The sequence below is a fragment of the Podarcis liolepis genome, assembly GCF_965112155.1.
Source record: "Podarcis liolepis genome assembly, chromosome: 17".
In the NCBI taxonomy this organism is placed as follows: domain Eukaryota; kingdom Metazoa; phylum Chordata; class Lepidosauria; order Squamata; family Lacertidae; genus Podarcis; species Podarcis liolepis.
In genome coordinates, this window is record NC_139571.1 from 13,180,604 (window position 1) to 13,193,920 (window position 13,317).

At 45.3% G+C, this 13,317-nt stretch overlaps 1 protein-coding gene and 1 long non-coding RNA gene across 5 annotated transcripts in view; one reads left to right on the plus strand and one right to left on the minus strand.

The window, feature by feature from the left end:
- The window catches only part of LOC310697092 (histone-arginine methyltransferase CARM1-like), a gene marked incomplete at its 3' end in the record, with an annotated part of 61,802 nt that extends 52,107 nt beyond the window's left edge, over positions 1-9,695 (plus strand). For 2 of the 4 annotated variants that reach the window (XM_083483400.1, XM_083483402.1), the window contains exons 10-13: positions 7-96; positions 1,497-1,634; positions 6,954-7,043; positions 8,105-9,695. In XM_083483400.1, the coding sequence (XP_083339526.1) occupies positions 7-96; positions 1,497-1,634; positions 6,954-7,043; positions 8,105-8,114 (328 nt within the window). Of the gene's footprint in view, positions 1-6; positions 97-1,496; positions 1,635-6,953; positions 7,048-8,104 lie in introns of those variants that run through there. The other 2 variants (XM_083483403.1, XM_083483401.1) reach the window with 1 other exon arrangement.
- On the minus strand, positions 8,201-12,239 carry LOC310697134. Its single transcript, XR_014520944.1, has 2 exons — positions 12,049-12,239; positions 8,201-8,637 (listed from the first exon to the last, which is right to left on the minus strand). It is a non-coding gene; the product is annotated as an uncharacterized lncRNA (long non-coding RNA).
- Positions 12,240-13,317: the final 1,078 nt, after the last annotated feature.

Consider the following 13,317-nt stretch of genomic DNA (forward strand, 5'->3'; position numbering starts at 1 on the left):
CTACAGAGTGGAAATCCCCTTTGTTTTCCAAATGATGCAGTCTGGGCTAATCCATGGTTTGGCCTTCTGGTTTGATGTGGCATTTGTCGGCTCACTGTACGTATTCTTCTTCCTCGCTCCCAAAAGTTACCTTGGAACTTCACTTTAAAGGGAAATGACCCTTTTAATTTGGCCAAATTCAGAACCTTGCTCAAGTTCTTCTCTTGCCTGCTACATGGAGGAACAAGTTCATTTTATACATCTTTGTTGTAGAGATAGTCAGATTCTCATGAAGCGATCTCACCGTGTTATTTTTGCAGGAGGGCCCACCTGGAGAAAACAGACTTTGCATGAAAAAGCCACTCATGTGTTGGGTTTTTGTCACTTGAATGTGTGAACGTGATGTGGTAACTCATCATAGGTAAAGGGACCCCTGACCATTAGGTCCAGTCGTGGCCGACTCTGGGGTTGCGGTGCTCATCTCGCTTTATTGGCTGAGGGAGCCGGCGTACAGCTTCCAGGTCATGTGGCCAGCATGACTAAGCCGCTTGTGGCGAACCAGAGCAGTGCAAGGAAATGCCATTTACCTTCCCGCTGGAGCGGTACCTATTTATCTACTTGCACTTTGTGCTTTCGAACTGCTACGTTGGCAGGAGCAGGGACCGAGCAACGGAAGCTCACCCCATCACGGGGATTCGAACCGCCGACCTTCTGATCGGCAAGTCCTAGGCTCTGTGGTTTAACCCACAGCGCCACCCGCGTCCCATAACTCATCATATAGCACCTCAAAAACAAACCAGTAATAAAAGGCCATCTCCAGCTTCACCACACAGATGAGCAGCCTGGGTGGTGGTTTTTTTCAACCCTGCCCATATCATGTAGTCAGAACCGCAATGCATAAGACTGGCCTTTTGGGTTTTTAAATTACATCCTGCTTTTCATCCATAGGCTCTCAGTGTGGCCACCAATTAAAATAATTAAAACAATGTGTCAAAAATGGGGGGCGGTGCCGTTTAAATTAAAACAGCAGAAGCAGTAAAGCACATGAACATCCATGGGGCTGAATAAAACCAGATTCAGCTGAAGTTTGCAGAAGCCTGGGAGAATAAAATTGGCTTGAATCCTTAAACTTTTTGCTTTGTGCACAGAAGAGGGTTGTGCTCCTAAAAGGGTTTTTTCCACAGCCTTCTCTGAGTGCATCTCTCCATCCATGAAGAGAAGCTGCTGTGTTCATGGACCAAGAATTTGGGATGTGAGCACCTTTTCTTGGTCTCAGAAGCTGTTTTGCAGATGTACTAGGTCTTCTTGATGCAAATTTAATAAATGAGTAAAATACCTATGGCCTTTTAAATGGGCTTGTGGGAGGTAGGGGCGATTGGTTTATTTCTGTTTCGGTTTTATTATGTACTTCGTGTTCTCATTTTGTGCTTTCGTGTTGCAAACGGCCCTGTGATCTTCAGATAGAAATTCAATGCATAAATAAATGTTTGCGTATTTACTGGGTTTCTTCTTTCAAGGGTGACTGTTTGGCTCTCGACTGCCCCCACGGAGCCTCTGACTCACTGGTATCAAGTCCGCTGCCTTCTCCAAACTCCTCTCTTTGCCAAAGAAGGGGAAACTCTTTCAGGGAAAGTCCTGTTCGTGGCAAATAAACGGTAAGTAGCAAAGCACAGGCAAACCGCTTTGCTGGCGAAAGAGTTTCCGAAGCTCTGTGTGGGGGAAGATTACTAAAAATTAATTATGTGAAACATCTGCAGATCTGTGTTAATGAACAGAAGCTGCAATAGAAAATATGCTTTGCATCTCAAACCGCAGTGCCGAAAATCCATTTGTATGTTCAAGTATCGCAAAGACAACATAAAAAAATGGTCAGTCTTAGCAGTTGTGCCAAGTGAATTTCCTTCAGAGATCTGATGTTTTCCTGCTATTAGCAAGGTACTTGCTCCTAAATTTAGCACAGCAATATTGATTTGTGCTGTAGGGGATATAATGAGAAAGAGCAAGACTTCCTTTTCTTTGAAGCAGCTTCAATGTAATGATTTTAAATAGGCAATAAACACTCATCAGAGTAACATACACATCTGCCCAGTCTCAGTCTTGCTGTGCAAAGAGGTGAATGTATATGAAATGCTCTGTGACCTCCTATTTTTCAGCCGATGATAAATCCTTGGTGGCTTTTAACATTTGTTATTGGTACTTGAGAGCCGGATTAAAGCAGGGAGGTCAATTTCTAATCCCTCTTTTAAGACTGCTGCTCTGTTTACAGGTCACCAGCCTAAACATGTGTACTAGGTGGATGTTGGAAAAGAGGGATCTCAGGGTTCCTGTGGTATTTCCTCTGCAGAATGACACACCTGGGCAAAATTTAACTGTCTAGAAATGAGATGAGAAGCTGGAGTTAATGCAGATTAAAAGAGAGGGGGCAGGGGAATCTTAGAGCAATCAGCAAGCCTCCGTCTCAGGCTTGAGTGTCCTCTATCAGAAGTCCTTGCGTCAGGAGTTCTTTCTATATTCCTTTTTTATATATACATATTTATTAGTTTTTTAACACATCATTTACAACAATTATTAAACATACTTTTATATCTTATACAATTTTTTTTACTTCCATCAATCACATCTGAAAATTTTCCAATCTTTTCACTTTACATTTCTTACTTTCACTATTACATTTAAATCTCATAACTAATATCTCTCTTCTTTCTCTTCTTTGCAATATTTCATATATTTCTCCTTACAAAACTTCTTGTAGTCCTACTAGCGTAATTTGTTGATTACAGTTGCTCTTCAAATAATTCATATACGGTACTTCTTCCAATCGTCTGTAAATCTCTGGTCCTGCAGGTTTCGAATCCTTCCTGTCATTTTGTCCAATTCTGCATAGTCCATTAATTTTGTCTGCCATTCTTCTTTTGTCGGTGTTTCTTTTTGCTTCCATTTCTGGGCCAACAATACTCTTGCCGCTGTTGTTGCATATAAAAACAATTTAACATCCTGTCTATTAATATTCTCATTTATAATACCAAGTAAAAATGCTTCTGGTTTTTTTTTTAAATGTATATTTCAACATCTTTTTCATCCCATTATATATCATTTCCCAGAATTTCTTTTACTTTCTTATTCCATCCAACTATTCTTCACAGTCTGCAGGCACTTTAATTATTTCTCGTGAGATAATCTTGGTTACTTCCTGTCACCTTCAACATGGCAAAGTCACCAGGAAGAAGCTTGGCCAATTGGGCTGTGGCGGAAAAGGTGTCCTCAGCCCAGTCACTGAATTACCTGCAGAAATGCACTGCACATAATAATATTCACCTGCTGGGTCTTGTTTAAGACTGAATAGTCAAATTTAATAATTTTTGTTAGAATCATAGAATTGCAGAGTTGGAAGTGCTACAAGGGGCATCTAGTTTAACCCCCTGAGCTGAAGCATCCATGACAGAAGGCCACCCAACCTCTGTTTAAAGGCCTCCAAGGAAGGAAGTCTCTTCCACTGCCAAACAGCTCTTACTGTTAGAAAGTTCTTCTTGATGTTGAGTCTGAGTCTTCTTTCTTGTACAACTTGAAGCTATTGGTTTGAGTCCCACCCTCCAGAGCAGGAGGAAACAAGCTTGTTCCGTCTTCCATGTGACATCCCTTGAGATATCTCCTCTTTTCCAAGCTTATTGTTGTTGTTTAGTCGTTTAGTCGTGTCCAACTCTTCGTGACCCCCTGGACCAGAGCACGTCAGGCACTTCTGTCTTCCACTGCCTCCCGCAGTTTGGTCAAACTCATGTTGGTAGCTTTGAGAACACTGTCCAGCCATCTCGTCCTCTGTCATCCCCTTCTCCTTGTGCCCTCCATCTTTCCCAACATCAGGATCTTTTCCAGGGAGTCTTCTCTTCTCATGAAGTGGCCAAAGTATTGGAGTCTCAGCTTCAGCCCTGAGCACTCAGGGCTGATTTCCTTCAGAATGGATAGGTTTGATCTTCTTGCAGTCCATGGGACTCTCACGAGTCTCCTCCAGCACCATAATTCAAAAGCATCAATTCTTCCTTCCACTGTTCCTCATAAGGCTTTCTAAAGCCCAACCCTTCCCACCATGGCATTGTGATGTGTAGACTCTAGCAGCTTCTCCTTGTAGGTCCAATGCCCCAAATGGAAGGAAATTTTCCACAGAACCCAGAAAAGGTCATGGGTTGAGCCTAGAGCAGGTAAAGGACAAATGCAAAATGCCAAGCCAAATGAGAATACAAAACTGCTCCCTGATAGGTCTCCTCCTGCTTCTTCATGGGACTTTGGGGAGCTTGCGACTCAGAAAGGTAGGATACAGTTGGGTCTTATTGCCATGGCAACCCTTGCGCATGCAACATAGCTAGTTTGCATGTGTGCACATCTCAGTCAATTTCCCCTCCCCTTTGTGCCCAGAATGGGCACTGCCAGCCACTTACAATACAGTATGAAACGGCGCTATCATCTTCTTAGAAATGTCCGTCTGCAATGGGAAGCAAAGCATCCTTGCCTTTTTATTTTCACAAGCTTCTCCAGAAGTGCCCAAATCAGAGGCGCCAGTGATGCCATCAAAATACTTCATTTGTATCGACAGCAAGTGCCCCACACGTGACTTTTCCGTTTTCTGGTTAATAGCTTTCCCATAAAGAAGCCCTCTCGCTCGTATTACAATACCTGCTCTTCAAAGGTGAAGTGTATCAATTACTTGCAGAGTTGAGAGAAGCGACAGCAGCGTTTTCCATCGCACCATGCCACAATTGCTATTGTAATCCCACTTGTTTACAACACCGTCTCTATAGCAATGAAATGCAGTTGCCAAAGCCTTCATTATAGGCCAGGCATCTTGGCTGCCTCGCTGCTGCCGCCTGCAAACCTGATCCAGAGGAAACGAGCACACGGACTCCGCAGATTAAGAGAAAAACTAGCAGGCCTTTTGGCCTATGTTTCATCCAAAACAAAATACAATAAAACAAAATTTCACAGATCCTTGATAGGGTTGTCGTTTCTGCAACATCTCAGTCTGAGTCTCAGAGGCAGGGCCTGGTTTCCAACTCTTGAAAGACCAAAACATAATAATGGGAGAGAGAGAGAGACAGTAAAAACACAGAGCCCAACAGTGTGATGGTCCAGAAAAATGGAGAGTGAGGTGGGGTGGGAGCAGGATTAAAAAATCCATGTTCCACTTTTTATTTTCCACTGTAAAGGGACAGCCAATTACCACAAAACTCCTAGAATCAATTCAAAGGTAGTAAAATGAATGATGATAGCATTGTGAATACAGTGGTACCTCAGGTTACATATGCTTCAGGTTACAGACTCCGCTAACCCAGAAATAGTGCTTCAGGTTAAGAACTTTGCTTCAGGATAAGAACAGAAATCGGGCTCCGGCGTCGTGGCAGAAGCAGGAGGCCCCATTAGCTAAAGTGGTGCTTCAGGTTAAGAACAGTTTCAGGTTAAGAACGGACCTCCGGAACGAATTAAATAATTAACCAGAGGTACCACTGTATGCTTGTCATGCTACAGTTTGAACACCAAGGATGATGAGGTGCCCCACTTCACACACACACCCTGTTGTTGTTGTTATTATTATTGCTGTAGGGCAACAAAAAAAACCCCACACACTTTTATTGCAAGCCCCCATTGCTAAACTGTGTGCCCCCCCCCCCCGCAAAAACCCCCAAATGGTTTGTTGAGCACTCATCCTAATTTGTTTATGGGGAGGTTGGACAATTTGACATCACACAGTTGTTTTTTTCTTGTCCCTTTCCTTGGAGATGGATGGCGGCTAACAGATTGAGGTTGAATCCTGACAAGACAGAAGTACTGTTCTTGGGGGACAGGAGGTGGGCTGCTGTGGAGGACTTCCTGGTCCTGAATGGGGTAACTGTGCCCTTGAAGGACCAAGTGCACAGCCTGGGAGTCGTTTTGGACTCATAGTTGTCCATGGAGGCACAGGTCAATTCTGTGTCCAAGGCAGCTGTTTACCAGCTCCATCTGGTATGCAGGATGAGACCCTCCCTGCCCGCAGACTGTCTTGCCAGAGTGGTGCATCTTCTAGTTATCTCCCGCTTGGACTACTGCAATGCGCTCTACGTGGGGCTACCTTTGAAGGTGACCCGGAAACTACAACTAATCCAGAATGCGGCAGCTAGACTGGTGACTGGGAGTGGCTGCTAAGACCATATAACACCGTTCCTGAAAGACCTACATTGGCTCCCAGTACCTTTCCGGGCACAATTCAAAGTGTTGGTCCTGACCTTGAAAGCCCTAAATGGCCTTAGTCCAGTATACCTGAAGGAGCGTCTCCACCCCCATTGTTCAGCCCTGACACTGAGATCCAGTGCTTCCCTTGCTGCAAGAAGTGAGGTTACAGGGAACCAGGCAGAGGGCCTTTTCGGTAGTGGCACCCACCCTGTGGAACGCCCTCCCATCAGATGTCAAAGAGAACAACTACCACCAGACACCTGAAGGCAGCCCTGTTTAGGGAAGCTTTTAATGTTTGATGCATTACTTTATTTTAAAATTGTGTTGGAAGCCGCCCAGAGTGGCTGGGGAAACCCAGCCAGATGGGCGGAGTATAAATTTATTATTATTATTATTATTATTATTATTATTATTGTTGTTGTTGTTGTTGTTGTTGTTGTTGTTGTTGTTGTTGTTATCTGAGGAAGTCCTATTTGTGGGGAAGAGGGTACATTGTGCAAGTGTATCAAATCAGCTTTAATTGGGCTGGATTTGCTGGTTTGTGACTGAAACCTACTAGTTGGAGTCTAGCAGTGCTCAGTGTCATCTCTTTTAAATACTTTTTCATGGGGTAAAGCTTTGATTCACCTATGTTCAGCTGATCAACTTACAAGTTAGTGCTTTCAATTATGCATGAAAAAACACAAGCAAAAGAGAGTATTAGTATTATTTCAGAAACGTCGAAACTTGTTATGGACATGTTTTTAGATTTTTAACAGAATTTCTTTTTTATGCAACAGGCAGAGTTACGACATCCAGATTGTTGCTGTAGTGGATGAAACGGGCTTTAAGTCAGGCAATGTCCTTGATTTAAAGAATCCATTTTTTAGGTAAGAAATGCTCTTGGATAAGATTTGTAATCATTACCAAACTGCAAAATTGGATAATCCATAACTTGTGAATGTTTAGTCTTTAGCGCAAACCTTCGCCATCTGTTGTAGTGAATGCTACATTCTAGCCTATGTGTTCTGCATCTCCCACAGCCCCCTCTCCCAATTTGTTATTTTGCTTCTGAGACTCGCATTGCTAAAACTGGAGTTTTGCTGGTCTTGGTCTGAGGCAAGAAGTGTGTTTGAAATAAGGTCAAAATTGTATGCAAAGATCTTTGCATAGAAATGTTGGAAGCTGCCCAGAGTGGCTGGGGCAGCCCAGTCAGATGGGTGGAGTACCAACAACAACAACCTGGTCAGAAGAGAAAACATGATTGAACTACAGTTCTTTTAAGTGGCTATTGATGACATGGACACGCCTATCTGTTCTCTTTTGTATATACTCGCTAGACGAAAGAGTTTACCGTTTTTTGAGTCGTTCCGCAAGACGAATTTCCCTATGGGCTTGCTTCGCAAGACGAAACGTCTTGCGAGTTCTTGCGAGTTTGTTTCCTTTTTCTTAAAGCCACTAAGCCGTTAATAGCCGCTAAGCCGCTAATAGCCCTGCCTCGCAAGACAAAAAAACCGCAAGACGAAGAGACTCGCGGAACAGATTAATTTCGTCTTGCGCGGCACCACTGTAAATATAAAATATTTTTCCTTTTTTAAATAATTTTTATTGAATGATTTTATGTTACAAAAAACAATACAGCCATACTACCACTAAATATAATTAAGAAATAAAAATTACATTCATTAATAGTTAGTTTGTTATTTGTTATTTTATATAAATATAAAATATTTAATGTGCTGCATTTACGAACATGGTGATGAATTATTCTCCACCATTCCATTGTGCCTCACAGTGTTCTGCAACTTAAAAAACAGCCACTTTCCCATCAACAGAAATTAATGCAATAAAAATGCATAGAAAGAGCTACAGTATTCGGTACTCTTACAACTTAAAAAAAAAATACTGCACATGTCATACAGCTCATATTCTTTAAATATTTTGTTTGTAGATATGCTTAGATTGCGATATGCACCTGCTGGAAATAAAACCAGGATTACCAAACCAAGTAGCCCACGAGAAGTTGAAAGCGAGAATCCCAAGCAGGTTCCTTCTTCTGTGAAACCTAACTGTACATATCAAAAGGAAATATTTTATGCAAATTGTATAAAAATATGTTTGTGCTATTTCACACACACCCTTCCCCCCCCCAAGCTGGGCACCCCAATCTTTAAACATGCCTGCCTGGAAGTATTTTTCACTGCGTCCAACAGTATTTTCTTGGTGAGCGCATTTATTTGGAAATCCTCCCCACTTAAATCAATGGAAACTGGGCTGCAACTCGCACTCACCTCTCCTGCCTGGCGAGGGGTCAGGACTGCTGGGAGTTGCAGCCGGCAGCATCTGAAGCGCCCCATCTGGTCTCCTCCTGGCCTTCAGGAGGGGAATGTTGGTCACATCTTTGAATGACGCTGTCCTTTGCTCCAGAGGTACCAAAATACCGTATTTTTCGCTCTATAGGACGCACCGGACCATAGGACGCACCTGACCATGGGGGGGGGGGGGGAAGAACAGGGAAAAAAAACATTCTCCCCCTCTCTGCTCAGTGCCCCTTCAGCGAAGCGGTAGGAGAAACGGAGCCCCTTCCATTTCCCCTCCCGCTTTGCTGAAGGGGTGCTGCGCAGAGAGGGAAAACTGTGCAGCGCCTCTCCAGCGAAGCGAAGCCTGGAGAGCAAGAGGGATTGGTGTGCGGATAGCTGCCTGAAGCCCGGGGAGCGCAGCGGGAGTTGGCGCTGGGCTCCCCGGGCTTCAGGCTGCAATCCGCAAGCCTTCACAGCGGGGAAAACTCCCGCTGTGCTCCTAAGGCTTGTGGATAGCTGCCTGGAGAGTGAGAGGGGTTGGTGCGCACCGACCCCTCTTGCGCTCCAGGCTTCAGCGAAAGCAACGCGAAGCCTCCGGAGCGCAGAGGGCGCACTCTCTCTGTGCTTCGGAGGCTTCACGTTGCTATCACTGAAGCCAAAGAGCCTGCATTCACTCCATAGGATGCACACACATTTCCCCTTCATTTTTGGAGGGGGAAAGTGCATCCTATATAGCGAAAAATACGGTAGTACTGGTATCTGAGGTTTCCTTTTTTCAGTTTGTCTAAGGCTGATGCTCCTTGTTCCCCCCCCCCATCCTTCCCTCCCTTAAGGAATATTCTTAACCAAGCCTACCTCACGTTTGTACACCTACGTAGGATGTATGGGAATACTGCGGACAATACACCAAGCTAATACTCAATGTTTCAGTATTTGCAAGAGGTATTTAAAGATCTGGAGCTAATTTTCAGCCGGCCAATAATGAACCTTTTCCGCCTCAGAGCAATATGGCGCTAGGCTCACCACCCAACCAACGTCTCCTCTAACCTGCTTTTTTTTTGAAGCAATCCTGAACGGTCTTGAGTCTGTCAGCCAGTGACCCTCTTTCGGCAAACCCATTGAAGAAGGGCAATAGCAGACGACTCTGCTGCCAATCCTTCTGTATGGTTCCTACTTTCTGTAGATAGCACAGCAGCAATTGTACATTTAATCTTTCCAATAAAATTTAAATACGAAATACAATGAGGTTGTGGTGTTGCTTTCTGTGGGGGGTCATTGTAGGAAGTGTAAGGCAAGACACAGGCCAGCCCCAGCCTCCTCACCTCAGTGATTTAGTTGGGCTTCTGCTTTTTTGTTTTACAGTGGTACCTCAGGTTAAGTACTGAATTCGTTCCAGAGGTCCGTACTTAACCTGAAACTGTTCTTAACCTGAAGCATCACTTTAGCTAATTTGGCCTCCTGCTGCTGCCACACCGCTGGAGCACGATTTCTGTTCTCATCCTGAAGCAAAGTTCTTAACTTGAGGTAATTTTTCTGGGTTAGCGGAGTCTGTAACCTGAAGCGTCTGTAACCTGAAGCGTATGTAACCCGAGGTACCACTGTAATTCCACACGTGAAACAGGATGGCAAGTATCCCTCCTGGGCTCAGGTGTTTAACTATGACCCTTATGCGCTCTGTGCTGCCATACCCTGGGACCCTGCCAGCGGTTATTTACAGCAGCACTCAGCACACAAAAAAGAAAAAAAGGAAATCTACACAAAGGAGGAACAATGAATTGGCAGCGAGGCTCAACAGTCTTCCTGCTCTTTTAAATTATGTGCCACTTGATCCAGCCGGCTCCTGTAGTGGAAACGCAGCGCTGAACGTGCCGAGAAGCGAATACATTTGCACCCCTTGTGTTACCACATTTGGAGCGCATGAAAATCACCACTGGCTCTTCAGTGGCAGATGGGGAGAAGGTTGCTCATTGCTGCCAGAGCTAGCCATAATTCATCATCTGTCAGCCACAGCCTGTCTTCTTTCTCCCTAATCTCTGCCTAGGATCTGCCTAGGACTGTTCTTCATCTGTTGGCCTGCCTTAACTCTGGGGAGCTTGAATTCTTGGCCACGGCTGCAGCCTCTCTGAGCAGCCACTGAAAGACATGTAACAGGGGGCTGGTTGCAGCTAGTCTGCTGATCAGTTGTTAGTTCTAAAATGGCTGATCATTTGTGCAGGAAAGAGAGGTTTTGGTTTATTTTGGGTGGGTGATGGGCAGCATCCTGGCTGGCTGACAGGGCTGATGACCTGGTGGGCATTGCGTGTGTGGTGATTGGAACTGGATCACAGCACCAGGAGGTGGGGAACTCCAGGGAGAAAGAGAGAGTCAAATTCCTGATCCTCATGCAGAAACCTTCCTACACATTAGAGTCTCCTTGCTGGATCACGATGCACATTTACCAATATGGATTGGAATCCTAGCCAATCATTAAAGGCCTTGGAGTCATCAGATCCACTGCAATGTTCCTGGATAATAATGCAAACTATAAAGTTTTGCAGGGACACACTGACACTGCGTTATAGGCAGTTGTGCTGGTGTAAATTGTTTTGGGATTGTTGAAGCATTCATGGAATCATAGACCCTGAAGATCTTCTAGTCCAACCCCTCAATGCAATCCCATAATGGGATTCAAACCTGCAACCGTGGCCTTATCAGCCCCATGCTCTAACCAACTGAGCTACGTAGCAAACATTTCTGTAGGAACCAACCATGTGCTACCTCTTTGTATACATGAGAAAGAAAAACAAGAGCAGCCCTTCTGGAGCTAGCTGTGGGTCCATGCAGTCCACGCTCCTGTTTCTAAAGAGTAGCCAGCCAGATGACTCTGGGAAGCTCAGAGTTAGGCCCTCTAATGCTCAGAGCCGGTCCCCAGCCACTAGCGTCCAGGAGTATACTGCGACTAGACCTGGAAATTTATTCAGTCATCACAATATCAACTCTTAGTGGTGCCCAGAAATTTGTCTTAAGTTCTGCTGATGTTGCTTCCCCTTTCGCCACGAGCTCCACTCTTCTCTCCTCATTTACAATCTGATCCACAATCTAGTGAAATCTATACAGTGGTGCCCCGCAAGACGAATGCCTTGCAAGACGGAAAACTCGCTAGACGAAAGAGTTTTCCGTTTTGGAGGTGCTTCGCAAAACGAATCTCCTATGGGCTTGCTTCGCAAGACGACAATGTCTTGCGAGTTCCTGCGGGGTTTTTTCCCTTCCCCCCCCCTTTTTCTAAGCTGCTAAGCCGCTTATCAGCTGATCCGATAAGCCGCTAAAAGCTGCTAATAGCGCTAATCCGCTAATCCGTCAATGGGCTTGCTTCGCAAGACGAAAAAACCGCTAGACGAAGAGAATCACAGAACGGATTCTTTTCGTCTTGCGAGGCACCACTGTATATGCTTAGGACACAGCTCCATAGCTGCTTTTTCCAATCCAAGCAGCTGCGGACTTCATTGCTTTGAAAATAGAGACAGGCGAGCAAGACTGCAGCTGAAACTAGCCAAGCTGTAGCTTTCGTTTCATATTCCTTGCTGAGCTACCGTATTTTTCGCTCTATAGGATGCACCGGACCATAGGAGGGGGAGAACAGGGGGGGGGGAATTCTCCCCCTCTCTGCACCCCTTCAGCGAAGCAGCAGGAGAAACGGAGCCCCTTCCATTTCTCCTCCCGCTTCGCTGAAGGGGCGCTGTGCAGAGTGGGAAAACTGTGCAGCGCCTCTCCAGCGAAATGAAGTCTGGAGAGCAAGAGGGATCAGTGTGCACCTACCCCTCTCGCTCTCCAGGCTTCAGGCAGCTATCCGCAAGTTTCGGAGCGCAGCGGGAACGCCTGCTGTGCTCAGAACGATTGTGGATAGCTGCCTGAAGCCTCAGGAGCACAGCGGGAGTTCCCACTGTGCTCCGGGAGCTTCAGGCGGCTTCAGCAAAAGCAACGCGAAGCCTCCGGAGTGTGGGGGGAGCTCTCCCTCTGCGCTTCGGAGGCTTCACGTTGCTATCGCTGAAGCCAAGGGGCCTGCATTCTCTCCATAAGACACACACACATTTCCCCTTAATTTTTGAAGGGAAAAAAGTGTCTCATAGAGTGAAAAATACGGTACTTTTGCTCCTCCATCTTAAGTTCTGTCTTGACATTTATAGCCAGAATAATAAAATAGGAACCTTTTGTAAGATGAATTTCTTTGGGTGAAGTTTGACATGCCCTTCTGAGATTCCCTCCCATTCAGAGTGTGAGCTGTGAACCTCAGAACTTGGCTTTGAAGGGGAAACTGGTCCTGTATCTCTGTGGTTGGTTACTTAGGCTATAGGGTCAACACGGCATCACTCATCTATATGAAAGTATCGGCTCAATAATGGCTTCACAGACCCCAATACATATTTTAACCCATGAATCAACTTGGTCACCAGGAGGTGGATACAAATATTTTTTGTAGAACAATTGCCCCCTTGAGAACTTCTGAGGCCCTGTGAGTCTAAATTACTTAGTAGTTGCGGTGTGAGATCAGTGGGCTAGAGGGACTAGGCAAGGCCCCTGAATGTTCTCCTGGCGCCTCTGTCCCAAATTCTGGGAAGCTTCTGCCTGGCTCAGGGAGGGAGGTGCAATGCTCACATGCAAGTCGTCGCGATGTATCACCTGCAATGTTCCCCCCTCCATGTCACTCTTGCAAGCTGGCGCCTCTGGCCCTAACAGTTCCCCATGAAAAATTTCACCGCACGTCACTGCTTGGATGCATTATAGGTAAAGGTAAAGTACCCCTGACAGTTAAGTCCAGTCACAGATGACTCTGGGTTTGCGACGCTCATCTCGCTTTACAGGCCAAGTTGAAATGGTGTTTGTCCAC